This window comes from Mchenga conophoros, linkage group LG3, assembly GCF_057382185.1.
Source record: "Mchenga conophoros isolate Kocher_MC1m ecotype Shallow Benthic linkage group LG3, M_conophoros_male_GT1.1, whole genome shotgun sequence".
In the NCBI taxonomy this organism is placed as follows: domain Eukaryota; kingdom Metazoa; phylum Chordata; class Actinopteri; order Cichliformes; family Cichlidae; genus Mchenga; species Mchenga conophoros.
Window position 1 is genome coordinate 53,135,314 of NC_140528.1, and position 27,328 is coordinate 53,162,641.

The 27,328-nt window shown below is 43.2% G+C and overlaps 1 protein-coding gene, 1 long non-coding RNA gene and 3 pseudogenes across 2 annotated transcripts; 4 read left to right on the forward strand and 1 right to left on the reverse strand.

The window, feature by feature from the left end:
- Positions 1–508: 508 nt before the first annotated feature.
- On the forward strand, positions 509–8,564 carry LOC146579463 (uncharacterized). The gene is made up of 3 exons (XR_014891606.1): positions 509–669; positions 1,265–1,392; positions 8,157–8,564. It is a non-coding gene; the product is annotated as an uncharacterized LOC146579463 (long non-coding RNA).
- A 2,129-nt stretch (positions 8,565–10,693) lies between these two features.
- On the reverse strand, positions 10,694–11,931 carry LOC146579464 (class II histocompatibility antigen, M beta 1 chain-like). Its single transcript, XM_085267957.1, has 4 exons — positions 11,699–11,931; positions 11,550–11,617; positions 11,333–11,443; positions 10,694–10,755 (listed from the first exon to the last, which is right to left on the reverse strand). Exons 1-4 carry the CDS (start codon positions 11,929–11,931, stop codon positions 10,730–10,732), a joined length of 438 nt encoding a protein of 145 aa, XP_085124083.1. The 3' UTR covers positions 10,694–10,729.
- Positions 11,932–18,285: 6,354 nt separating this feature from the next.
- LOC146579465 (protein BUD31 homolog pseudogene) lies at positions 18,286–19,448 on the forward strand (annotated as a pseudogene).
- A 113-nt stretch (positions 19,449–19,561) lies between these two features.
- LOC146579466 (gem-associated protein 8 pseudogene) lies at positions 19,562–20,319 on the forward strand (annotated as a pseudogene).
- Positions 20,320–21,569: 1,250 nt separating this feature from the next.
- LOC146579467 (CDAN1-interacting nuclease 1 pseudogene) lies at positions 21,570–22,971 on the forward strand (annotated as a pseudogene).
- Positions 22,972–27,328: the final 4,357 nt, after the last annotated feature.

A 27,328-nucleotide genomic window follows, 5' to 3' on the forward strand; every position in this document is an offset into this window, starting at 1 on the left:
AGACTCTCTGCTGTTTAAACGTTTGAGAGCGAAGATTAGATATAAAACAAACAGACTCAGTCTACGTACACATTTGCTACGAGGCCAGCACGTACAGTGGTTGTGTCCTCTTTTAATATCATATATGTAAAATTGTTGTCTGACCTGCATCGATCCAGCCGCTCAGCGAATGGTTCAGTCTAACACATGCGCCAGTGAACCATTAAACTTCAGTAAAACTATGCAGTTCTGAAACCTAACTTTAATCTCAGCCAAACCGATTTGCTCAGTTGTAAATAAAACAGCGAAGTAAATGTAGCCAGATGGGCTACTCGCCTTCCGTTGTTTTTCTTCTCTCATTCTCTCTCTCTCTCGCTCGCTCTACCACCCTCGCTCTCTTTCCACTGCACTCGCTCCTTGTATCAGGTGATCGGGTTAATTGGGAACCCACCTGCACATTGATTGCAGGGTGGCGCTAGCCTGTATAAAGCTAAGCCGATGTCTTGTTGGATTTTTCCTCCCGAGCTTCTGGTACGATACAGCAGTAAATGCTGGCGTACTGCGACGGATTGATCAGCAAGAGCCGATTATACGACAGCTACAGCGCAGCAGTCTGTTTAATTCTGCCATTGCGGAGAGAGGTGTTCGTGGTATCTCCACCAATGAGAGTATAGTGCCTCCGGTCCTGGGGTAAGCTGTTAGAACTACTTTTATTAGCATTCATAGCTATAGGAGTTTAAGGTTACACTTATCTGTTTCAGGGTTCACTGCTGTACTCACCTCTCCATGGTAAATTGTCCAACCTAAATTGGAAGAGTGGACTGCCTTCTCAGTTGCTGTTGTGAACTCCTCCTTGGTGGAGTCTGCTGTCTTGTCTTGTTTTGTCTTATCTTGTTTTTATTAAGTAGGCTTACCTTTTTTTTGGGTTCGCCTGGTGTTCTATTTTACCCTGGACTGTTGCTCGTACCCACACTTCTGTGATCGGGCTGAAGTGATTCTCTGCCCGAGTGTCGTGCTGGGACTCTAAATCGCCTGGGTGGCCGGTCTCAGCCGGTGGGGAGCCAGACCGGCCTACGCCTGAGAATAATTATTACCAGCACGAGTGGTAGTTTGACCCGTGGGGAATAAGCCTTTCCTGTGTGTGTGTGTGTGTGTGTGTGTGTGTGTGTGAGATTTCTTTTATTAAAGTTATTAACGTGTGTTTTAGTCTTTTTATGATTTGTAGCGAGCCTGACGCTCAGTGTCCTTTTATTCTTTTAACATACTTTTCTGTGTTTTATTTCAGTGAAGGAGGACGAGCCAGTGGCCCTGGGACCTCAGGTGGTGGGTCGTTTTCACACTTTCTTTTGTACAGCACTGGGTGGTCTGCAGTGATTCTTTTGGTGTGATTTTCTTTTGGTTCCACGGCTGCTGGTAAGTCCAAGTTCCACGATTGTTTATTTTTACTGTAGGACACTGTCAATAATGACGCTACATCTTGACTTTTAATATTTTATTTATAAAATATTATTTATAATATTTTATTTATTCCTATAAATAAAACTGTTTTAATATTGGAAGCCAACCTGCCTCAGTGTGCATCCTTGAACCTGTGCGGTCTTCTTTTATTCCTTTTATTTATTTTTCTTAAATATATTTCCTGGGGGTGTAATTCCCCTAGGTGGCGTTGTTAAGTTTATTTATTTTGTGCATAACCCCGCCGACCACTTGGTCACATACTTGGCGTTGTCGACAGGATGCACGTTTGAGGTAGATGTTTGGTTTTGTAAATTGTTTTATTTTTTTGCAACGAGTCTAGTTCACCTGTTTGAAGGCTCTATTTGTTTTAGAGTGTGATTATAGACAAGACAGCAGTATCCAGGTAGAAGGAAGAGTAATAGGATTTTAGCACCTTGCTGATTTAATTTTCTCTTTTTTTGGGGTCAAAATTTATTATGGAGGAAGAATTGCAGCAACTTAGAGACTTGGTAGCGCAGTTAAGGGCAGATAATGAGCAATTGCGCCGGGATGGGGGCGCTGTGCTCGAGTCTGGTGGCGGGGCCGCGTCGTCCTCTTTCGTACCAGCTGGTTGCATACCAAATGTTGGTAGCCAGGCCGCCGTTACAGAGCGTCTGGTGGTGGTGCCTAGGGACCGTAAATGTCCCATGTTCAATGGTAGAACAGGCATCAATATAGCTGAATGGGTCGAAGAGGTTCAAGCATGCATGCGGGCCCGGCACCTGTCTGTTGCTGATCAAGCTTTCTTTATTTTTGACCATTTAGAGGGAGAAGCAAGGGAGGAGATCAAATTTCGCCCTAATTTAGAGCGAGGGGATCCTGCTCGGGTGTTGACCATTTTAAAGGAACTGTATGGCAATGCGCAGTCCTATGTCACTCTGCAGCAGGCTTTCTTTTCGAGGAGACAACGGGAGGAAGAGACTTTGCAGGAGTTTTCCTTAGCGCTAATGGCTCTGATGGCGCAAGTAAAACAAAGTGCACCTGATGGTATGCGTAACGCAGAGGTGCTGCTCCGAGACCAATTTGTAGAACATGTTGTTGATAGTGGTCTCCGCAGAGAGCTTAAACAATACGTTCGCCGTGTGCCCACTGCCACCTTGTTAGAGGTGCGCGGGGAAGCAATTAGATGGGAAAGAGAAGGGTTTTCAGGCGGTGTTCGCGACCGTGGCTATTCTCAACCATCGGCATATGGTTTTCAGTGTGGAGTGCACACTAGCCCTAGGTTCGCTCCTGTTGGTACACCCGAGTCAGAGTGGCGTGAGCTAAAGGAACTCCTAAAGCGCCAACAAGAGCAGTTAAATCAGCTCACTGAGACAGTGGCTTCTTTACAGAACCCCCGAAGAAGTGTTCGGCCTTCACGGGCTGGCTCGGTGATTTGTCGCCGGTGTCAGCAGCCAGGACACTTTGCTAGGGAGTGCACTGGGGAGCGGGCTTCACGCCGCCCTAGAGCAGGTTCTGATTCAGGCCCTCCTTACGCCGCAGTTGGCAATCATCTTCCCGCTACCCAGTTGGAAAACTAACGCCATCTGTGCTGCAGAGTCACAGTTCAGGTGGGGAGTTCACTGGCTCACAGAAAGATAGGATTGGCAGGCTAATTTCATCGTGTCCAAAGATGGATGTGCTTATTAGTGGGGTAACTGTCCCTTGTTTGGTGGATACTGGGTCCATGGTTTCCACCATCACAGAAAGTTTCTTTTTGGCACATTTTGCCCCTTGGGGACAAGAACGCCTTCAGTCATGTCATTGGCTACAGCTTCGGGCTGCCAATGGGCTTGCCATCCCTTACATTGGCTATTTGGAGCTCAGTGTACTCCTGTGTGGCAAGGAAATGCCCTCTTGTGGAATCCTTATAGTGAAGGACCCTCCTGGGGCTACGCCCTCTGTCCCTGGCATCTTAGGAATGAACGTAATCCGCCGCTGTTATCAAGAACTGTTTGGGGCTTTCGGTGGCTCCTTGTTTAATTCTCCTTCTGTGTCACAGGCACCGAGACCAGTTTTGGAGGCCTTACATCAGTGTCACCAGTCTGCAGCCCAAGCCCCAGAGGACCCTGTCGGTACCGTTAAGGTACAGGGCCCGCGGGCCGTGCGGATACCTGGTGGTGTTATGCAGCTGGTGGCCGCTACTTGTTCTCAGCAGTTGTCAGGTCAGGCTGTGCTTTTTGAACCTTCGGAGTCCGGGTTGCCAGTTGGGTTGCTGGCCTCTCCATGTTTGGTTCAGGTGGATAAGGGCGTTGCCTACATCCCAGTCACCAATGTAGGGACAGCGGAAGCTGTTCTCCACCCGCGGATCCGTTTGGGAGTGATAAGCAAAGCTACTGTTGTTAGCCTCCCTGCCGGTGTTAGCGAGGAACACTCTTTTCCCGTTACCGTTTCCTCCCATACAACCAGCAGCCCTGCTCAAGAGATGGTGGATACGATTGACCTGTCTGCTCTCGCTGAGTCAGAGCAACACGAGGTACGGTTACTTTTGCGGAAGTACCGCTCTGTTTTCTCCACTTATGAGGGAGACTTGGGCTGCACAAACCTCATTTCGCACGACATACCGCTACTCGATGACGCACCTGTCCGGCAGAGGTACAGGCGAATTCCTCCTTCTGATTATGAGGCTGTCAGGGCTCATATCAACCAGCTATTGGAGGCCCAGGTAATTAGGGAAAGTAGCAGCCCTTATGCCTCTCCCATCGTGTTGGTCCGCAAGAAGGATGGAAGCCTTCGGCTGTGCGTTGACTATCGTTTGCTGAATAGCAAAACAAGGAAGGACGCCTTCCCCTTACCTCGCATCGAGGAAAGTCTGGATGCCCTAGCTGGCGCACGCTGGTTTTCTACCATCGACCTGGCCAGCGGGTACAACCAGGTGCCAGTTTCTGAGCAGGATAAGCCCAAGACCGCTTTTTGCACGCCGTTTGGCCTGTTCGAGTGGAATCGTATGCCATTCGGGCTGTGCAATGCTCCTGGTACCTTTCAGCGCCTAATGCAGAGGATGTTCGGGGATCAGCAGTGCCAGTCATTACTGCTGTACCTAGACGACATCATTGTGTTCTCCTCGTCTGTCTCTCAGCACCTGCAACGGCTAGAGATGGTGATGGCAAGGCTGCAGCAACAGGGGCTCAAGGCTAAGTTAGAAAAGTGTGCCTTTTTCCAGCAGAAGGTTAACTACTTGGGCCATGTAATCTCCTGTGAGGGTGTCTCGACCGATCCAGCCAAGGTTGACGCAGTAGCCAAATGGCAGTGTCCTCGTTCCGTGTCAGAGTTGCGATCCTTTTTGGGTTTCGCCAGCTATTACCGGCGCTTTGTGGAGGGGTTTGCCGCATTGGCGGCTCCCCTGCATCAAGTGGTGGCTAAATCGGCTGGCACAAAGACAAAGAAGGGCTCGGGACAGAGTTTGAGTGCTATGTGGACCCCTCAGTGTGAGGAGAGCTTTGAGGCCCTGAAAGCAAAGCTTGTGTCTGCACCTGTGCTAGCATATGCTGACTTTACGCGCCCATTTATCTTGGAGATTGACGCCAGCCACAGTGGTTTAGGTGCAGTTCTCTCCCAAGATGTAGAAGGTGTCGTTAGGCCAGTGGCTTATGCTAGTCGAGGTCTTCGGCCACATGAGCGCAATATGGACAATTACAGCTCCATGAAGCTGGAGTTTCTTGCACTCAAGTGGGCCATGGCCGAGAAGTTCCGGGAGTACCTGCTGGGGCAGAAGTGTGTGGTTTACACCGATAACAATCCACTCAGTTACCTCTCTTCAGCTAAGCTGGGTGCCACCGAGCAGAGGTGGGCCTCCCAGCTGGCGGCATTCGATTTTGAGATCAAGTATCGCTCAGGCCGCAGTAACAGGAATGCTGATGCTCTCTCTCGACAGTATGAGACGAGCTCCAGCTTGGCCGAGGGTGTGTTGCCTGGGACTTGTGTCCCGACTTCACTTCGGCAGGCTCAGTGTCCAGCCGTTTTGCCCTCCGTTACTCAGTTGGAGATTGGGGCCTTTCCATCTCACTCCCTGGAGGATATTCGTGCTTTGCAGGAGGCTGACCCCCTCCTCAAGGATTTCTTGGTACACTGGAGGAGGCACACCCTGCCCTCTTCGGAGGAAAGGAATCAGCTCCCCAAACCAGTCATGGTTCTGCTGCGTCAGTGGGATCGTCTGGTGGAGAAGGATGGCATCCTTTATCGCCGTATTTTGCGTCCAGGTGGAGGTGAGGAAGCCCTCCAACTTGTTCTCCCAGAGGCTCTGAAGCCTGAGACCTTGAGGCAGCTGCACCAGGACCATGGGCACCAAGGTATTGAGCGCACCACTGAACTGGTCAGGCAGCGTTGCTATTGGCCCGGGATGTCCTCTGACATCAAGCAATGGGTTCAGCGTTGTGAACGCTGTCAGGTCGCAAAGGACTCAGGGTTGGGGCCTCATAGTTATATGGGTCACCTGTTGGCGTCTAGGCCAAATGAAATCCTGGCCATAGACTTCACGGTGTTGGAACCTTCCCGTAGTGGAGTTGAAAACGTTTTGGTTATGACTGACGTTTTTAGCAAATACACTGTTGCAGTCCCTACTCGGGACCAGCGGGCCTCTACTGTGGCCCAGGCCCTGTTAACAGAGTGGTTTTTTAAGTTTGGCGTTCCAAGCCGCCTCCACTCTGACCAGGGTAGAAATTTTGAGAGTTTGGTGATGCAACAGTTATGCGAATTGTATCGGGTAGCCAAGTCCCGTACAACCCCTTACCACCCAGCGGGTAATGGGCAGTGCGAACGGTTTAACCGAACCCTCCATAACCTCCTCCGGACTCTGCCATCATCTCAGAAACGCGACTGGGCTGCATGCTTACCGCATGTGCTCTTTTGCTATAATAGCACGCCACATCAGGGCACCGGAGAGTCACCGTTTCTCTTGATGTTTGGCAGGGATCCTAGGCTGCCTATTGATTTCCTTCTAGGCCGCGTTCAGGACCCAGTGCCTGGAGAGGTACAGGACTGGGTGGCCGAGCACCAAGCCAGGTTAATGGTGGCTTTTGAGGGAGCTCGGGCACGGTTGTCGCTGGCCGCTGACCGCCGTAAGGAACGGCATGACCAGAGAGTCCACCCTGTTCCTTTAAAGGTCGGTCAGCTGGTGTATCTTCGAGATCATAGCACCCGGGGCCGGCACAAGATCCAGGACCTTTGGAGCTCTGTGGTCTATCAGGTGTTGAGGGCACCCCAAGAGAACGGGGCTGTTTATACCATTGCCCCCGTGGGAGACTTGGAGAAGGTTCGACATGTCCATCGTGACATGTTAAAGGCACAGGTCAGCCTAGGGCCACCTACACCTGGTCCACCGGTTCCACCCCCACCTGTACCCGCTGACTCAGAGCAGACCTCTCTGAGTGACGACGAGTTGTGGCTCCTTGTCCCTGAGGTACCCTCACACCCTGTCGCACCTGTGGTGTCACTTCCCGATGCCTCTAGAGTTCCATCGGTGGAGCTCAGGTCTACTCCCAGTGTGATTGTAGCACCCTCGACCTCTGCTCCCCCAGGTTCTTCCTCAGGCTCTGTTGAACAGTCTGAGGTGAGTGGGCCACATTTGCGGAGAACAGCACGTTCAACAGCTGGTCATCACTCAAATGTTTATCACTTGCCACGTCCTGTTGAATCTGCGTCAGTTGCTAATGCTCAGCTTGCCATATTCAGGCCATGGTGTTAGGTTCCTTGAGTTATTGTCGGGGCGCCAATACAAAAAAGGGGGGTAGATGTAGCCAGATGGGCTACTCGCCTTCCGTTGTTTTTCTTCTCTCATTCTCTCTCTCTCTCGCTCGCTCTACCACCCTCGCTCTCTTTCCACTGCACTCGCTCCTTGTATCAGGTGATCGGGTTAATTGGGAACCCACCTGCACATTGATTGCAGGGTGGCGCTAGCCTGTATAAAGCTAAGCCGATGTCTTGTTGGATTTTTCCTCCCGAGCTTCTGGTACGATACAGCAGTAAATGCTGGCGTACTGCGACGGATTGATCAGCAAGAGCCGATTATACGACAGCTACAGCGCAGCAGTCTGTTTAATTCTGCCATTGCGGAGAGAGGTGTTCGTGGTATCTCCACCAATGAGAGTATAGTGCCTCCGGTCCTGGGGTAAGCTGTTAGAACTACTTTTATTAGCATTCATAGCTATAGGAGTTTAAGGTTACACTTATCTGTTTCAGGGTTCACTGCTGTACTCACCTCTCCATGGTAAATTGTCCAACCTAAATTGGAAGAGTGGACTGCCTTCTCAGTTGCTGTTGTGAACTCCTCCTTGGTGGAGTCTGCTGTCTTGTCTTGTTTTGTCTTATCTTGTTTTTATTAAGTAGGCTTACCTTTTTTTTGGGTTCGCCTGGTGTTCTATTTTACCCTGGACTGTTGCTCGTACCCACACTTCTGTGATCGGGCTGAAGTGATTCTCTGCCCGAGTGTCGTGCTGGGACTCTAAATCGCCTGGGTGGCCGGTCTCAGCCGGTGGGGAGCCAGACCGGCCTACGCCTGAGAATAATTATTACCAGCACGAGTGGTAGTTTGACCCGTGGGGAATAAGCCTTTCCTGTGTGTGTGTGTGTGTGTGTGTGTGTGTGTGTGAGATTTCTTTTATTAAAGTTATTAACGTGTGTTTTAGTCTTTTTATGATTTGTAGCGAGCCTGACGCTCAGTGTCCTTTTATTCTTTTAACATACTTTTCTGTGTTTTATTTCAGTGAAGGAGGACGAGCCAGTGGCCCTGGGACCTCAGGTGGTGGGTCGTTTTCACACTTTCTTTTGTACAGCACTGGGTGGTCTGCAGTGATTCTTTTGGTGTGATTTTCTTTTGGTTCCACGGCTGCTGGTAAGTCCAAGTTCCACGATTGTTTATTTTTACTGTAGGACACTGTCAATAATGACGCTACATCTTGACTTTTAATATTTTATTTATAAAATATTATTTATAATATTTTATTTATTCCTATAAATAAAACTGTTTTAATATTGGAAGCCAACCTGCCTCAGTGTGCATCCTTGAACCTGTGCGGTCTTCTTTTATTCCTTTTATTTATTTTTCTTAAATATATTTCCTGGGGGTGTAATTCCCCTAGGTGGCGTTGTTAAGTTTATTTATTTTGTGCATAACCCCGCCGACCACTTGGTCACATAAACTCAAGGAAAGTAACTCAAAACTCAGCTTTTATTGCTGGATGGCAAAACAAAACAAAAATCCAAATACATTTACATGACCAGGCAGACGGACCATACCGCATAAATGAGAGTAGATCACAACACAGACACAAAGACACACAGGGCTTAAATACACAGAGGGAGCAATCAGGGAATGGGTAACAGGAGGGAAACACAGCTGGGGCAAATCAGGCCTAACGTGACAAGGGGAAGCAAAACCAGACACATTAACATCAGACATGGACTTTCAAAGTAAAACCGGAAACATAACACAGACTCACAGGCAGGCACTATAACAAAGGGAACAGAGACGTGGGACCAGGGCAGACACAGACACTGACTGGACATGGGGATACAGCAGACAGGGGAGACAGCAACTATGGAACACAGACAGAAAACCAGAACACTAAAACTCCAACCAAACCCCACCCAGAGAACCTAACCTAAGAATAATCCTAAAACCCATAAACCAAAGCTAGAATATAATGAAATAACAAAATCAAAGAACCAAAAACACAAAACACTGGGTCAACGACCCAGGGACCCTAACAGACGAAGGCTGTCCCAATTCGAAGGCTGCTCGAAATGCGGCCCTCAAATGCGTCCTTCATTTCCCTGAATTTTAAGGACGTGGCAGTGTAGACTTCGTGGCCCAACATATCCCAGAATGCATAGCGCGGCGGTGAGTGTGGATAATTTTGCCGAAAAATAAAACGGCGGATGAGGGGCGCCCGAAGAGTAAACTTTAAGTAAGTACTGAATATTATGTCACTTATTTATGTGCAAATGTTTAATAACGAAGAACATTAAAACATTACTGTTGGTCACATGTCGGCAAAGTTATGTGACATTAGTGTTGTTTGTACTAACTTGGTTTTAAAGCCTTTACTTTAAAATATTCAATAGCTGACCTTAATCTTACAGAGAATGATCAAAGCTCATGTAGAAACAAACAAACAAATGAACAAAAGATGTTCTCCTTCATTTCTGTCAAACAAAGCTGTATGACACGTTTCCAGCTGTTAGTATCATGGTTGCTAGGCAACCTGAGCAGCGCGACGGAGGCTAGACCGTCCCATTTCACAAGCTTCTGTTCTTAGCGGTCTTTGAATTAAATAATTAAGTAATTAAATCATTAATTAAATGTGTCAATAATCAATTAATTAAATGTGTCATAAATATTCATTTCATTAATTAATTATACATTTAAATTGTTTATTTAATGGTGCATTTAATTAATTCATTATGTCAGTCCTGGCATTCCATAAAATTCTTTAAAGTCTTTAATTCTGAGAAACTCTCTCCAAAGTCCTCTTTTTATACACAGTTTATACTCAGTAGGTCAGTCATGTTACTGACTTACTGCCAATTAACCTCTAAATGTTCCTCCAGCTGATTTTCTTTAGTACCACTGACTTTTCTAGCCTTTTGCTGCCTGAATACAAATCATTGAATTTTGTTTTTGTTTACACAAACAGAATGAGAAAAGATATAAATTACAATTTTGACTGGGAACTGCAGTTAAAGGTAATATTGTTGGGTGGGAGTATAAGTTCAAATGGCTGGTTTATTTATCAGCGGTGGTCTACCATTAGGTCAGCTCTTTCATGTTAGATTTGAGGATCAGCAGTGATGTAAATAACCAAAATAAACAAGAATCATGAATATTAAAAATATAGATAATTTTTTTAAATAACAGAATAACAAGACTTCTAACCTGGGCTGGTTTACCTTACTCAAACACTTTAATTTCTCAGTAAAACAAAAACAAACAAACAAAAGAAAAAAATATTTCTGACACAGTTACTTGTTCATCAAGAAATTAACAAAAAAGTGATCTAGAGAAACACCTTTTCGTGCTGCAGGACAGTGGTTTCATGGTCAGTATTTAAACTGGTGTAACGTGACATCGACGTGTTGATGCATGTAAATAAACACACAGGTGAAATTTTATATTTATTGTGGTTTGAAGGCATCCATTAAAAATCTATACATGTGTTTAGTCATGGATCATGTTTAGAGTCGCCCATTCCAGAGATCACGAGTCTGCTGAAAAGCACATGAAGCAGCGGATTCTTATTCAATGAGAAAGAACCAGGATTAGGATCAGGATCCTGCCTTATTCATTGGAAAACAGAGTATGATCTGGAAAAAGACACACAGAGCCAATAAGAAACTCATTATCCACATCAGGACAACTGGTCTCGATCAAACATCAACAAGAATGATTTCAGTGAAGTCCCCAGTGTAAAAGCATGGACAATGTCTGCTCTGAAAAACTGGTCTGAACTGGTGTGAAATCCCTCAACTCTGAGAAGGAGATGCCTGAGGCCTGAAGCATCTGAGGCTGTCTAAATAAGAGACTAATATCTAATCAGAGGACAGCAGATAAAGTATAGAGTTCAGAAAAATACACATGTGATTGTGGTAATCGTAATTAGCTTCAAATGCAATATTAGAATTAACAAATGTAATTAAAGCTCAGACTCAGGCCCTTTAGATGGAGAGCCAATCCTGACCTCTTATACAGGGATAGCTGGGATCTATCACATCTGACTGCAGCAGTGAAATTAGACTCTGGTCTGAACATGGACTTAAAATGTCTGAACTTCTGAGAAACTAAATTCACTAGCTGAAAGTGAATATAGAACACAAATAGTCAAATAAAAAGGCTGATATAAAGTAATGTCAACTGGTCTGTGAATGTGAGTCCTAGTCTAACCTCGGGCCTTCCACCAGTAGAGAAAAAATCCAGCCAGAAGTAAGATCAGACCCAGGGTCAGTATAGAGGCTCCAATAGCAATCAGCATGCTTGAGTCAGGTGTTGATTTATCTGAGGGGGTGAACAGACAGAGGGTAACAGGACAACAGACAGGTGAGCAGTCAGTTGCATATTTCTGTTTACAGACAGACAGACAGACAGACAGACAGGTATTTACCCCAGTCAGTGATCAGAGGTTCCTTCAGGCTGGCATGCTCCACCACACAGGAGATGTTCTCTCCAGACCTTTCAACACAAACATTACTAACTCACAGACCACTCACAGAAGTGGACCTGGATCTGAATCTGGTTCCGATGTGGACTCACCTGGGTGTGTACTCCAGTTGGGAATGGGTCTGGTAGTACCAATCGCCATTTGGCATCTCTTGAGTGGAAGTGACATCAGAGGTGACCTTTTGTCCATCTCTGAGCCAGCTTACTTTGATCTTCCTGGGAAAGAAGTTGTAGACGCTGCAGACCAACATAGCAGGATGTTGACCAGAAAGCGGAGTCTTGGACTTAATTCTCACACTGGGCCGAACTAAAAACCACACAGACATTATATTTCCATTGTGGCAATATTATGTGTGATGGTATTTTTCAGGTGCTTTATTAACAATAAAATTTACAGTTGCAAGAATACATGTCATACCTATGCAGAATCATCTGTAATCTACCTACAGAAAATGTGTTAGCTGTCAGAGTAAAGGCATGATTTCCTCTGTTTGTAATTAAACAAATTAGAAATGCAAATTTCAAATCAATTTTATTTATATTGCTCCAAATTACAACAGTTGTCTCAAGGTGCTATTGTAAGATAAAAACCCTACATTAATACACAGCAAATTCAAAAGTGTTAAATTTTTTGGTGTTAATAGTCTCCTTGCAAAAGTAGAGTTAATTTTACTCTAAGCAGAGTCACATTCTTTTAATGTAACTCTGAGGCGTAAAATGATAGTAGTTAAAATCGAGTGTTAAAAATGAGTGTTTCTCTGTCAAATCTGGAGGTGTTAAAATGGAAACATTAACTCTTGACCTCTTAACTCTGAACTCCTAGAGGGGCTATGATGATGTGGTCAAGTGACCGTACACAGTAAAAAAAAACAAAAAAACAAAAAAAAGACTTGATTTTATTTCTGTTTCAGATAACATTTGTTCCCACTCAAAATTAGAGTAAAATTTACTCTATGGCCAGTGTTAACTTTTTAGTGTTAATTCCTCTCAATTTGGTGTCAAAATTAACAACGAAATGTGTAAAAATATTTAAATGTGTAACAATATTTAACTTAGTTTAATAATAACACACTTGTGCGTAATAATATTTCATTTTTATTTCTCTGTAGTAATATTTTTTATATTCTTTATATACTATATTACTAAATTGCTGTGTTCTATCCTATGTCATGGAAATAAATACAAGCATACAGGTTACAGTAACAGCATTTATTATCGCTCCTATTACAATGTCATTTAACTAAAACAAGGATTGATAGATTCTACATATCACATAATGTTCAAGGTCTGAAATATGACACTCTTTTAACAGACTTTTCTGATGGTGGTTATGGCAACAGTTTCGTGTTGCCCCCGTGAATTTTTGAACTATTGGAAATTGAATACATCCTTGTTAGCAGACGAGTTGCTTGTGTCCGAAGTTAAATCTGAAATTAGGAAAATATTACATCTTAAGATTTTTACTACCTCTTTCTCGGAACTTTGGGAGCTTCTTAAACGACGTATGTGTCAATTTTTTAAATTTAAAGCGAGAGAATTAAACCATGCAAAGAATGTAAAATATAATGAAGATGTGAGTAGATATATATATTTAAGAAATAAGAAGGAGAGGGAAGAGGAGGAGGAAAATCAAATGATGTCTCTTAAAGAGGACATTGATCGAGTCAATAGAGAAGCTTTATTTAATATGTTGCGACGTACTGACTTTCACGGGAACAGCGATTATATGATTCTTAATAATCAAAAGAAAAGTCGAAATGATTTTATCGTCTCAATTAAAGATAAACATGGAAAGTCAGTTTTTTAAAGAAGAGGGAAAAAGACAAGTAATTAGAGACTATTGTTCGGAAATGTTTTCATCCATAGCTACAAACAGCGACGCTATTAACAATTTTTTGAGTGAGGTTGAACCATTAGATCCTGTCATTTATGAAACTTTGATTGGAAAAATTAAAAGAGAGGAAGTGGAGTCAGTAATTAACCAACTTAGTACCGATAAAACACCTGGTCTGGATGGACTCCCCTCTGAATTTTACAAACTTATGGGTAAAGAACTGTCTGAATTATTAACTCAGTATTTCAATGAAGGAATAGAAAGAGAAACAATGGGTAAATCGTTTTATGAGGGAGTTATGTGTTTATTATATAAGAAAGGTGATAGAGAAGACATTAACAATTATAGGCAACGGACAATAATGAATGTAGATTATAAGATTTTTGCTAAAATAATTATGTCCAGACTAGAGGGTGTATTAGATATTATCATTGAAAAGGAACAAACATGCGCAATTAAGGGACGATTGATGTGGGATAACTTAAGTATGTTAAGAGAAATTATTTATAATGGAAAGGATTCAGAACTCTGCATTTTAGGATTAGATCAAAGGAGAGCTTTTGATTCTGTTTCCCACTCCTATTTATGGAAAGTTATGAAAGCTTATAATTTCCCAGACCAATTTATTTCCATTATTCAATTGAGTTATAAAAAGTCCCTAGTGCGAGTTAAGGTAAATGGAAAGCTCTCATCCCCTTTTAGTGCTGAGTGTGGGGTTAAACAAGGATGTCCTTTGAGTGCTGCGTTATATGTCCTTGCAATTAATCCCTTATTGAAAAGGATAAATGATGATAAACGAATCAAGGGATACGTCCTTGACAAATCCCATAAAATCGCAGCTTTGGCGTATGCAGATGACATGACGGTGATAATCAGAAACCAAAACGAACTGTCTTCAGTTATGGAGATATTACACCACTACGAACAGGCATTAGGTGCCAAGCTTAACCAAGACAAAACTGAAGGGGTGTGGCTTGGACATCAGACCAGACAACCTAACATGATGATCTCTCTTTGTAGGGAGATTGAAATTTTGTGTATATGGATTGATAATACTGACTCTAGTTTACTAAATTGGAATAAGAAAGAAAATGAAATAAAAATGGAAATTATGAAATGGGAGAACAAAGATACAAATTATAAAACACGTATTAATATTGTAAAAACACACATAATTTCAAAACTCCTGTTCCTTGCCGCAATTTTTCCTCCTCCGAGAACAACTGTAATGAAAATAAGTAAGATGTGCATTACATTTATCTGGGGATCCAATCGAGAAGTGACTAAGAGAAAATGTATGTACAAGAGTAGGAAACACGGGGGTTTGGGAGCCCCAGACTTAGAGATTGTCTTGCGAATTCCTTTTATTAAAATTACTCAAAGTGCAATTTCTCGGGGTGCCCCGTGGGTTCGAGGGAAAGAAGAATTGTGGCAAAAGAAAAGAGGCAGGGCCAGAGCGGGCGTTCCATACCACAGACTTATGTTTGGTGATTTATTAAGTCAATGGGAACATTATAGTTTAAATATTCTCCAAGATAATACAAAAAATATTTATAAAAAAAATTAATGGAATCAAAAATGAAGGTTTAATTCAATATAAGTATGCAAATGAAGATGAAAATCCTTTAATAGTTAAAAATATACAAGACCAACTATTATCCGAAAGCATGAGAGACGTGGTGTGGCTCATCTCGCTCGGGCGCCTCCCTGTGAGAGCGGTGGTACAATGGAGTTGTTTCGTTACCACCATGAAATGTCCTATGACAGGCTGTGATGAAGATGAGACCCTAGAACATCTTCTATTGGATTGTTATAGGACAACTGAGATAAGACAGAAGATGACAGAGATTGGCTATGATGTGGATGTTAATATTAAAGCAGTTAAATATGGTTTGTTTAAAGAAAAAAATGTGTGAAGACAAAAGGAGACTCTTTTTGGTTAGTAATGTGTGTAATAAACACACATATTTGGAAAACCCGTGCCAAAGGAGTACTTGAACAAAAGATGATAAGTAGTGATGTGGTGAGTAAACATATAATTACAGACCTGCGGAGAAGACGAACAGTGGACCTGAAACTTGGGAAAGTTTTCCCCCGGAATGTATTGAAATTGTAAATTTTGTGAGCGTTGTGTGGACTCAGATGCTAAACTTTCCTCCTTGTTTCTCCCTTTTTGTATGTGTTCATGGTTTTGTATATGTAATTGTATGTGTATGTACATTTTATATGTAAATTTGTTTACTTTAAATAAAGATTTTTTTAAAAAAAAAGTAAGACAAACAGGAAAATACTTGGTGCTCTTGGTGTGAGTGAGGTGGCGCTGAAAATAGCCGTTGTTGGTAGGAGAGCGTGCAGCTTAAGATCTCTCTCCGCGGATGCGGCGAGCCAGCTGGATGTCTCTGGAAGCGCAGGTCGGTCTTGAAGTCTTGAGCAGAGGCGGAGCCAGACATTTGAGACACCCGGGGCTTAGCCCAAAAGGGTAGTATGCATGTGGGATTTTTTTTTTTTTTTTTGGGAGGGGGGGGTAGAAATGACTGAAAGATTAATTGGCTCTGTCTTGAGCTTTGTTCAAAAAAGAATGACTTCATATAGGGAAAAATATATATCACATATGCAGGACACCTTAAACTAGTTTTTTAATTAAACAGCAAGGCAGAACAAAGTCGGGGCTGTATCAAGACACGAGGACTAAACCCCAATTCAACCAGACCCAGAACTGATCCGGAATTAAAACAGGACTACAACAGTTCAAAATCAGGACTACTTAGGATTTAACCAAGACAGAACCACAATCAGAACTAGATGATAGTAGCACTAAAAATCATCATAGACCTGCACTACACTTATTTTTTTAATTCTACCAAAGTCCACTATTTAGATTTAGAAAAGTTTATATAATTATTTAGCCTCGTTGTGCAAACAAGCCTGCAAAACTTAATAAATGTAGAATTTGAAAAATAACAAACCTAAAAAGAAACACTAGGTACGAGATACATGAGGACCTATGATACGGTGATACTTTTGGTAAACAACCATTTGACTAACATGTGTGTCTCACCTGCTCTTGTTCATCTCTGTTCTGTCCTCATTCTCCATCTCCCTCTCTGTTCCTCTCTCTCTCTCTCTCTTTGTGCTGACAATCATCAAATATACAGATATTTACAAACTCTTCAGATCAAAACACAAACACTTTTTTAATTGTAACATCAAATCAGACTAAATGTTTATTTTTTTAGATTGATAAATATAAAAAACATATTTGTTAACTTTAAGAGTAAAGAGAGAAACTATCTGTATTTCTTAATTGTAAATGGCACCAAATTGTATTCAAAATTGAGCCACACTTATGGAGCTCCACAATTCTTTTCCTGGTGTTTTGGTTGACATCTCTTGATTTTCCCATGTCACAGAAACAGGCTCTGTGTTTTGCCTTATATGCATCCACAGCTGTGCCACCAGTTTACTCACATGGACTCTACTAACCTGTCAGAAGCTTCTTCAGCTCAGAATGGAATCGTCTGGAGTTTTCTTATTAATTAACAATAAACTTAGTGTATATGTACTCCTAAATTTAATGAAAGTGATAATAAATAGAAGCTCTGTCTCTCTTTATTCTGACATTTAACTAATTCAAAATATATTTCAATATTTTTTTAAAACAAAAGTTTACTCTAAATTGATGTTGTACAGTAAAAATGTTTTCTCCCTAAAGTGTATGTAAATATCTGGTTACAAATGTGAATATCCTGCTGTGTACTGAAATCCCTCTTGTTTTGCATAGAAATATACTGAACAACATACAAAGCATAATATATAAAATAACATTTACCTGAGTTTTTTCTTTGAAAGAAGCCTCTAATGTCCATTCTTATATTTCAGTACATAACTGAAACTGATTTAGTCGGGGAGGGTAAGAACTGAAAATATGAAATAAACACACGTAAGCTAAGACTCTCTAAAAAAATAGCATTTGTTCGGCTTTTCATTTCGCCTTTTGTTGATTCACTTGAAGAGCAAGTAACGTAATATTAGTCAAGTGATCAGTTTGATATCAATCTTTCGTGATGCACCGTCATATTTACATTATTTGTACGGTATGAATGATTTGCTTTGGTACCTGGTCAAACTTTAGCTCTCCTTAGTATGGCTGGCTCCGTTTCTCCAAAAGCGCACTCACAGGCAGCAGCTGCCCCGCCCCCTCGCTCAGTCGCTTAGTGCCTGAGCTCGGATCATACCAATATCAGAGGGGGATTCACGCACAGTCGTAAATTCCCACAGTGTGCACTATGTGCTTCGAATATTGTGTGTACTTTTTCTTTTATACAGTTGTCAGCCAGGCATCTAACTATGAAAAAATTACACTCCAAAAGACCCCGGGCTTCTGACAAAACAACCCGGGCTTAAGCCCAGTAAGCCACCCCCACGCTCCGCCCCTGGTCTTGAGCGATCTCGCGCAACAGGCGCTGGAAGGGCAGCTTGCGGATCAGCAGCTCGGTGGATTTCTGGTAACGGATTTCTGGTAACGGCGGATCTCGCGCAGAGCCACGGTACCGGGCCTATACCGCCTATTCTTTCTCACGTTCCTTTCCCTGTGATAAGAGCAGAAAATGTAGCGAACAGAGGAGACTCGCTGCTCTTAAAGTGTGTGACTGGCTGTGACGCGGTGCCGCTCCGGCTCGTGATTGGTGACGGGCTCCACGTGGAGCATCGCCCCGCCTCGGTGTGTGCTGCTCATTGGAGAAAAGTGCATTGAATTTGCGCGCTGCCGCAAGCCTCTCTGCGATTGGTGCGTGACGAATCCGCCCGCGCTCTGCGGAAATATAAGCGAGGCTTTGAGCTGATCGGGCCACATTTTCTCTTACTCTCGATGCTACGAAGAAATCTGGAGGACACGCGCCTGAGAGGGGCTCATAAGACAAACAGGAAAATACTTAGAGCGTTTTGTTGCATTTTTAGCTAAACAGAGACAAAATGCCAAAAGTAAAGAGGAGTCGAAAGCCTTCCCCAGAGGGCTGGGAGCTCATTGAGCCCACTTTGGACGAGCTGGATCAGAAAATGAGAGAAGCTGAAACTGAACCCCACGAGGGGAAGCGAAAGGTGGAGTCCCTCTGGCCCATTTTCAGGCTGCATCATCAGCGGAGTCGATACATCTATGACCTATTCTACAAAAGAAAAGCCATCAGTAGAGAGCTATACGAGTACTGTATAAAGGACGGCTACGCAGACAAGAACCTCATTGCCAAGTGGAAGAAGCAGGGCTACGAGAACCTGTGCTGCCTGCGTTGCATCCAAACACGAGACACCAACTTTGGAACCAACTGCATCTGCAGAGTCCCCAAGAGCAAGCTGGAAGTTGGAAGGATCATTGAATGCACCCACTGTGGATGTAGAGGATGTTCTGGCTAACCCTTACTTGTATTTTTGGACTTGTGATTTTTCTGTCAGAACCTTGACGCAACATTATCTTTTTGGAGTCGCCTTCATGTAAAATAATCTGTCATTTTCCCATCCATCACCCTGAGTTGCCATTATAGCGGAGAAAAACCGTGGAAAAATGATAATACACCAAGAGGGGCCGTGTTGAGTATATTAATTTTCTGTTGCGTTTTTTTTTTTTTTTTTTTTTTTTTTTTTTTTTTTTGTCTTTTTTAAATATCTCGCTAAAGCTTGCAACTCCAAAAGAACCAACTTAAGACCGGTTGTTTCTGGGTCAGGTCATTCCAGCAAGACACAGCCACTGTGGAGGTCATTTCTAATGTGCTTTTAAAGCGCAGTGTTTAAATTTGCCATCACTTTAAAGAGTCATCACTGTTATAGTGCAGTTTTAAATAAAGTGTTTCAGATTGTCTTGCTTTGCTTTTTTGTTGTTGTTGGAGGGGGAGTTGTGTGGGTGTTTTTTTTTTTTTTTTTTTTTTTTTTTCCAAATAAAATAGACTCTAGACTTTAACAGTCTTCATCTGAAGTTCTGATTCTGTTTGTCGTGTTAAAATAAATCACTGAAAGGCTGAAGGTTTCAAAGATTCGTGTGTAATCATAAAAATAAGATTTGGATAATTGAGGATGGGTACTTTGCATTTGCATGTTCTAAGTATAAAATATTGATGTAATATTTTGTGTTTAATCGCTACAATGGCGCAAACTTCCACAAGCATGTAGCACTAAAAGAAAAAAGCAAGACTGCTGGGAAATTTTCTCCGAGGAAGTAAGATGAGATGCTAAACTAGCTGGCTCCACAGAGGTTTACCGATGACGAAACATTAACAAAGAGGAACATCTCAGAAGTTGCAGCTGTCTGCAGTCATGGAGGACATAAGCACTGTGATGTCCTGGTTTTCCCGCCCGGTGTACAGCCGATACTGGCAGCACTATTGGCAGGCCATGGCGTGGCCTCAGAGGCACAGGCCCGCCTACAGAAAGGCCTTGGAGGCTGCCTACGGCCCCTGCTGCTACCAGGAGGAGGGGCCCTGTGACCGGCCTCGCTATGCTGACTGGAGCTCTGCAGAGAGCAACAGGGAAGACGAGGACGATGCAGAGGCAAGTAGCTCGGAAAGCGAGATTGAGTGCGATGTGAGCAACCCGGCAGTACTTCGCCCGGACTGAGCGACACAGGGAGGAGCTCAAGAAGCAGCAGCAGATGGAGGCGGCGCAGCAGGGCAGCTACATGCCGGCCGATCAGGACCTACACAGCTTCTCGTTGCGGAGCAGTGTCGCCCCTCCCTTGGAGAGACCCGGCGAAAGACGCACGGCCGAGATGAAGAAGCTGTACGGCGGGGATGCGGCCAAGATCATGGCCATGGAGGCAGCGATGCAACTCAATTTTGAAAGAAACTGTGACCTGAAGCAGCCCAAGTACTGGCCTGTGATCCCGCTTAAGCTATGACGCCGTAAACAGTTTGATCTGGAGAAGATCCATGCTCTGATCCCTCTGCGAGCTGCTGATGTAGAACTAACAGGTTTAGGAAGTTTGAAGTTATTTCAAGGAAGAAAACAAAACTTCTGCTCGGCCAAACACGAACATCCCCCGACCTGTTGGCTGCTGCTCCAGATTACAAACCTCTGGCTGCGGCAGTACGAAACACCTCATCGAGGTTTACCCTACTGCATAAATTGGTTTTTAATTTATGGCATGAAACACCAGCACTTAGTCCCCCAAAACATCCTGTTGGTTCGGCGCTAAAAAGTGAGAAGCAGCGTGAGCTGAGGGTCAGAGTTGCAGTAAATTTGCCCCCACAGGTGATGCAAGTGTATTCAAACAGCCTGCGCCTGTGTTTCCTCCTAATCTCTTTTTGTTTACCCTCTGGCTCGGTGATGTTTCATGCTGCAGTAGCTCCTCTTATGCCTGTCAACTTAGTTTAACCACAAAAAACATTGTCCTCCCCGTCCTCCCTGTAAGCGCCAGACGTCTGCTTTATATTTTATTTGCGATTGAGTTCATGTTTGTTTTATTATTCATAGATTCATTACATAAGTGCAGTAGTAGCATGAAACCCTGTGTGAGAGGGAAGGGGAGGAGCATGGACAGAGATGTTAGGAGTCTCACGGTTTTCTGACCGTGTACACAGCTAGTATTGGATAACTGCTATTTTTTGGAATTTTCATGCCTTTTTTTTTGGAAGGAGTTCATTGTTACATCCTCAGTTTGTAATAAATAAAACAGTCTTCAAACCATAATGCAACTGGAAGCATTTCTTTTGGAAACCAGGAACACGCGTCAGCCATAGACTCCCCTTTTTTGAACTTGGTTTATTGGAAATTACCCTACACTCCCCTTCCCTCCCCTCCCTGTGTTCAGATTTGGGAGCGTTCCTGCATGGCTGCCTCTGCCTACACAACAAGAGTGATTTGTTGTTGCTACTTCTAAAGTGCGGTTCTCCGATTCTGACATTTCACTGGCTTCAAAGCCACTCGTGTGAGTTCTCTGGGGGAGGGGGGTGTTGACTATTCTGTTTTATCTTGTTTGTGTTTGCACCAAGCTGCTCCATTTTTTTTAAATGGGAGGATGTGTATTTTATATGATTTCTGTTTGTAATAAAGTGTTTTCTGTCCACATGGAAAAAAAAAAAAGCAAGACTGGAGGCTATCGGGGACGGTACTAGGACTGCAGGAATTAAGAGTAAAGATCCCTTTCTCATGATGAGACTGTCCCGAGCAGAATATAAAGAGAGAGTGCGATGGACTGAAAAACTGAGACCTACACGCTGATGCATGAAGATACTGAAGGACAAGTTTCCAAGTCACTCACAGTCCACTCTTCTGAGCATCTTCTCCCTGGAGTACCAGAAATGGATCAAAAGGACATTCTCAAGACACCATGTGCCGGATGTTATTGAAAGCTACTACCAAAGGTATCTGAGTGAAGCCAAGGCACAGCCTACTGCTCCTGTCCTGCTTGAATTGGCCAATGAGGTGGATCTGTCTCCTGCGCTGATGGCTCGTATCATCCTGGACAGGTTCCTTCAGGGCCAGGATGGTGGAATGCAATCTAAATCAGTCCTCAACAGCATGCTGAAGGAGCCATCTTTAATTCCAGACCAAATTTTGGGCCAGTAATGTCTACCAATGCACAATAAATGACTGCTGTTATGGACCGCTGGTAGACTGCATCAAACACGCCATAGGCCATGAGCATGAAGTGCTGCTCCGGGAAAAACTGAAGGAGAAGAACCTTTCCTTCCTGGATGAAAACCATCTGAGAACTATGGGCTATGACAAAACACCTGATATCATCCTGGAGGTTCCAGTTGCTGTGGAAGGACACATTGTACACTGGATTGAGAGCAAAGCCTCTTTTGGAGATGATCAAAGCCATCAAACCTATCTCAATGAACAATTCTGGAGCTACTGGAACAGGTTTGGTCCAGGCCTTGTGATCTACTGGTATGGCTTTATTGGAGACCTGGACTGCCAGAGAGACAGAGGTATCCTACTCAAAGACTGCTTCCCTACAGACATTGTCACCCTGTGCCATGCCACGCAACAAGACCGATCACCTGAGAGCCAGAATAAAGACAAAGAATGAGAAAAGATCAGAAGCAAGAATAAAACCAAAGTACAGATGAAAGAATGAATGGGAGGAAAGAGGGATGACAACAAGGAGGTGGGAAGGGAACGAACACTGAGCTATGCAGGGGTGGATACCTAGATCCGGAAGCAATTTGGCTTTCCTGCAGTGTGAGACTACTGGCAAAAAATCTGCCCTGAACTTCACCTGACCCTCATTCTCTCTCTCTCGCTCTCTCTCTCCCTTTCTTCCTCTCATTCACTGCTCCAAAGCGGCCGCATGTAAATGCACACCAGCATTCTCTATATATCTGACGTCACTCATAGTCATACCTGTAAATGGAAATACATGATCTGGGAGGCTATTCTGGTCGTGGTCAACACCTGGCCCTTGGATGGCCTCTTGCACTGGAGGCTACGGTGCAAGCCAGGGCCGAAGCAGGACATAAGGCCCTTCCTTATCACGCTCAGGCCCTGGCCTTTGTCACTCCTTCCTCCTCCGTTCCATAGGCAGATAAGAGAGGTGCGGTCTAGGGGCTGGGTGACGCCTGCCTCTCACCTGCGTCACTCAGTGCCCTCTCAGTCACTCTCCAGTGGGATAAACAGGATAGTTTCTGATTAAGGCTGGCCCCTCAGTGACCCTTTTCACATTATAAAATCTTTTTTTTTTTTTTTTTTTTTGTTAGCACATATGCTTGACAGAACTGTTCATGCTGTTGTCAGTGTTTATTTCTTAACTGCGCAACTAATATTCAAATTCAAAGTTCCACTAACCTAATTAAGCACAAATTTGGATACATTTACAAAAAAGGAATTCTTTTTTTTTTTTTACATTTGTTGGCTTCATGTTTACTGTAGAGTTAAAGTTATTGATAGAATTTCCAATAGCTGTGATCAAAATTGAATAATTTTCTATTTTTTTACGTTGAATATATTAATAATTTTTCACTGCATAATGTCATAAAATAATGAGCATAGCCGTGACAGTTTGCCTAAAGCAAAGCCATATTGAAATTGGGAGTAATGTGGTAGCCTAACAGTATTCACTTTAAAAGGATATAAAATAAGTGAAGAGCTTATCCTCGCATTTGTGAACCTACGTTTGCTTGACCAGTGTGTTTACTTAGTAAAATATCAAAACCAGGAGCTTTTTTACTTGTTTCACAATAATAAAAAATAAATAAAAAGACTATTAGAATCAGCATTTGTTACATTCTGTCCCACATTTAACCTGTAACAATTTAAAGTAAAACTACTGTACTTGCATGTGTTATTTTGTACATGTAAATATTAACAAATGTGTTGTGTAAACTAAAAAAAAAAAAAAAGCAAGACTGGAGGTGTAGTTGGTTATTAGTTATGTAATCATGCCCCGTATGCCCCATTACCGTTTGCTTCAAACTTCAGCAACTTATGTAATCATGCCCCCGTATGCCCCATTACCGTTTGCTTCAAACTTCAGCAACTTATGTAATCATGCCCCCGTATGCCCCATTACCGTTTGCTTCAAACTTCAGCAACTTATGGGTGAGACTTAAGTACATCGGAGACGGGGACCCCCGACCCGTGATTATGTTGCTGAAGAGCTGTTATTGCAAACATCATGGCTGAATGTGCAGGACATATACTCTTTCATTGCTCTCCCCAATAAACGGGATTTTGAGCTGTGTTTTACCCAAGAGGCGCCCTTACGTCGCTTCTTAGAGATCTCTTTTTCCAACGCATCGCATCCGAAATGGAAAGACTGGCAAGTGGAGTCTTCTGTCCAGGTAGAGGTAGTGACTCTTGTTGTTAAGTTCTGGACTGGAAGGATTCCAGACCAAGATATCGAGTTATATCTTAAAAGGCACTGCGAGATTCTTCAACCCCCAGTCAAGCCAGTGGATAAATTCGGATTCTGGTATGGAGTCCGAAAATACAAAGTTCGGATGCGTAGAGATGAAGCTGGGCATATAATCTCTATCCCTAATTCCATCTCGTTGGGCCCCTATAATGGCAGGATTATTTATCCTGGCCAATCGGCGAGGTGCTTCATCTGCCAAGGTCCAGACCACCAGGCGTGAGAATGCCCCACTGTCAAATGTTGGAAATGTGGTGAGTTGGGCCACAAGGCTAAAATTTGCCAAAACGAACGTGAGTGCTCCCTCTGTGGTGCGAAAGGGCACACTTTCTTTAAATGCCCCAAGTCTTTTGTGAATATACTTAAATCTTCCCAACAACCTCGACCTTCTGACACCATGGATTTCCCTTCCTTGGAGGATCCTTCTCAAGTTATGGATCCCCCCGTGAATGACCAGGTGAGAGAGCCCCCTCCCTCTCCTCCCCCTCCCCTTCCTCCGACGGCTGCCTCACTATCACTCCCAGTTTCGCTTGGATTGGATAATCCACAAGTGGATGATCAGGATAACCAGCCTAACCCTGTTCAAAATGAGTTACCATCTCCACTGTCTCAGTCAAGTAAAAAAAGTGACGAGAGTGATGAAGAGCTAGATGGTAACCTAATCATAGAGACATCGGATGGTGAGAATAAAAGCGATAGTGATGACGAAGAAATTGACAGCGAGCAGACACCTGATGACGACGGAGATAGCGAGGACCATGGATCCTTTCCTCTCTCAGAGGCGGCATCTCTGGCTCTTGCTTCGCTACCCGGGGAAACGAGAGTAAAACGTAAGACCTTCTTTAGTGGAAGTCACCCGGCCCTCGACGAGCTCGTCAACGAGGATACGAGAGGAAGCAGAAAAAGGAGCGTTTCTGCTTCTAGCTCTGGAAGAGATAAGCGGAAGGATAATAGACCAAGTCCTCCGTGAGTAATATTTCTGAGATGGTCTCTCCTTTAGTCAACCTATGAGTAACATCAAAATAATTACATTTAATGTCAGAGGCCTTCAATCAGATAAGAGCAGGAAAAGGAAGGTTGATTTTTAAAAAAAACTTGATTATGATATTTTGTGCCTTCAAGAGATGAGATTAAAAACACACGTAGATATATGCGAATTAAATAAAATGTGGAACACTGCCCATTCAATAATATCGATAGGGGAAGACAGCTCTGATGGAGTGGGTATTTTCTTTAAAAAAGATGCGGTGAATATAATCAAAAGAAGAGACATAATACCGGGACGACTCCTCCTTGTTGATTGCTGTTATTACGGGCAAAGGTTGCGTATTATTAATGTTTATAATGCACCCGAACGAACGAAAAAGATACAATTGCTGAAAAAACTGAAGTATTTATTAGAGATTGGTTTTAATATAATTTTGTGTGGAGATTTTAACATTGTTACTGAAGCTACTGACAGACTATCCAAGGTTGAGATTTAGAGAACTGCGAGAAAGCAAATTGTTGGTTAAGGTTTGTAAGGAAGCAGCACTTCGTGATTTATACAGGCACTTGCATCCACATACCGTCCATTACACTAGATTCGATTCATTAACTAAAACAAGGATTGATAGATTCTACATATCACATAATGTTCAAGGTCTGAAATATGACACTCTTTTAACAGACTTTTCAGATCATATGGTGGTTATGGCAACAGTGTCGTGTTGCCCCCATGAATTTTTGAACTATTGGAAATTGAATACATCCTTGTTAGCAAACGAGTTACTTAGGTTCGAAGTTAAATCTGAAATTAAGAAAATATTACATCTTAAGATTTTTACTACCTCTTTCTCAGAACTTTGGGAGCTTCTTAAACGACGTATGTGTCAATTTTTTAAATTTAAAGCGAGAGAATTAAACCATGCAAAGAATGTAAAATATAATGAAGATGTGAGTAGATATATATATTTAAGAAATAAGAAGGAGAAGGAAGAGGAGGAGGAAAATCAAATGATGTCTCTTAAAGAGGACATTGATCGAGTCAATAGAGAAGTTTTATTTAATATGTTGAGACGTACTGACTTTCACGGGAACAGTGATTATATGATTTTTAATAATCAAAAGAAATGTCGAAATGATTTTATTGTCTCAATTAAGGATAAACATGGAAAGTCAGTTTTTGAAGAAGAGGGGAAAAGACAAGTGATTAGAGATTATTGTTCGGAAATGTTTTCATCCATAGCTACAAACAGCGACGCTATTAACAATTTTTTGAGTGAGGTTGAACCATTAGATCCTGTCATTTCAACACGTTCTCACTCCCAACTCTCAAACGTGTGACGCATCGTCAGGCTATGATTTTGATTAATGACTTTTAATAGTCATTCTATAAATGCTGTCCGTTTAAATGGTCTTACCTGTACACACTGCATATCCACCGGATTCCAGCCAGAGTGGATTCTGGAGTCTTCCACGCTCCTGTTAGTGATCCTCCATCTGGATGGATGAGAACAACCTTCTGAACAATCTAGCAGGAGATGGCCCATATCTATGGGACTGATTTGTGCTAATAACGCCCATTGTATGGACTGATAACAGCCGAAGCGGGTGAATAAAGTCACCCAGTAGCTAGCTGTGCCATTACCCAGCATACATCACTCCCTCCATAAATGCAATAAATGATACAAAAGTATCGTTCTACCTGTTTTTCAGGTAGTTGTTTACATTATATAATTTATTGTGTTCTGTATACGTCACTACAATGTGATTTGGAAAATGTCTAAATATACCGACAAAAGGCTCTTCCGCGGCAATCTCTTCAATCGGAGGACCCTTCACGTCAATTCCCGACGCGAGGGGGGTACCCTGCGCGTCCATAAGTGCAGCAGAGGGAGCCTGACCATGCGTCACACGTTTGACGAGTTGGGAGTGAGGACGTGTTGAGCATTAAGAACAAAGTGGAACTTATCGGCAGACATTACCAGTGCAGTTATAACTATGCGACTGAAATATAAGGAGACTTTCGGACAGTTATACTGTCAAAAGAAATGTTCATCCAGGTTGT